Source organism: Elephantulus edwardii, unplaced genomic scaffold, assembly GCF_000299155.1.
Source record: "Elephantulus edwardii isolate Elephantulus edwardi_28Jun2011 unplaced genomic scaffold, EleEdw1.0 scaffold00038, whole genome shotgun sequence".
In the NCBI taxonomy this organism is placed as follows: Eukaryota; Metazoa; Chordata; class Mammalia; order Macroscelidea; family Macroscelididae; genus Elephantulus; species Elephantulus edwardii.
Window position 1 is genome coordinate 14,992,523 of NW_006399788.1, and position 1,246 is coordinate 14,993,768.

At 40.1% G+C, this 1,246-nt stretch overlaps 1 protein-coding gene across 1 annotated transcript in view; it reads left to right on the forward strand.

The window, feature by feature from the left end:
• Positions 1-1,246, forward strand: part of EPHX2 (epoxide hydrolase 2, cytoplasmic) — a 111,247-nt gene that overhangs the window by 97,252 nt on the left and 12,749 nt on the right. Inside the window, exon 15 of the mRNA XM_006884923.1 lies at positions 300-369. Within this exon, the coding sequence (XP_006884985.1) occupies positions 300-369 (70 nt within the window). The remainder of the gene's footprint in view (positions 1-299; positions 370-1,246) is intronic.

Sequence of the window (1,246 nt, forward strand, 5' to 3'; positions counted from 1 at the left end):
GCTATAAATCGTCTACAATTCAATGGGATTTAACAACAACAACAACTATGCCTGTCATCACTCTCATCACTCTGTACAATCACATAATTGAATATTATATGACATTATGGAGCAACGATTTTGTAAAATACTGTATAACTTGGGAGAGAGTAGAGAGCATTTTGCTGAGTGAAATATCTCAGTCATATAAGGACAAATATTGCATAAGGTCACTATTGTGAAATTAGGAAGATAACTAAGTAAGATTTTCTTACTTTTATTCTTCTCTTAATGCTCTCCCCTTACTCCACCTGCAACAGAGGCCCCTTAAACTGGTATCGAAACATGGACAGGAACTGGAAGTGGGGCTGCAAAGCCGTGGGACGTAAGGTGAGTGCTGAGTTTAATGACTTTCTCTCTCTGAGTCATTCCTGGGCTTCCCATGCTCTGACCTGAAATGACTGGTAAAAGCTGCCAGTAGATAGATTGGTGTGAGCTTTCTCATTTCCTGTGCTGCTTCCTCTGAGGTTTCTGAAGGTATCTCCACTTAAGGGTTTCCCTCAGAATATCTTTTTTTATGATGTTCCTCTTAGAATGATAAAGGGTGGTAAAAGGGACAGAACAGGGCCATGTTTAGGTCCCTGCAGAATCCATCTGCTGTGCCCAGGTCTCCTGGATCTTCCTCGGGTTAGGCAGCAGATGGCCCAGGCCAACTCTCCCAAGGATTATTCTAAAGAAGACTCCCAAAGGCAATATGGGGAATGGAGCCCAGGATTTGTAGGAGACTTAGATGTTCTCAGATAGACTTTAGAGGCCTGATCAAGTCATTATTTTGATTCTGAGTTTTCATTTTTATCTACCAGAAGATGGATTTCTAGTCTCTGGATCTGCAGAAATTCTAATGAGATCCCCTACTCAAACTCAAAATGTTTAAAAAAAATTGCATTTTTCACAGTGAGATTGTGCATTCAGTCAGATTTTTATTGGTTCATTTGGTAATTCAGTTATGTCCCTGGTTCATTCAAATATGGACATCTACTTTAGATCTTGAAGCACTTGTTGCAGAAGATCAAAGAATGCAGCCTTCAGTATGGATTACATCTCAATATCAAGAAAACAAAGATTCTTACCACTGGATTCATTACCACTGGCAGCATCATGATGCATGGAGAGAAAACTGAAACTGTAAACAAGTTCATTTTATGTGGATCCACAATAAACACCCTTGGTACCAGGTGCCAGGAAATAAGGAGATGCATTGCACTGG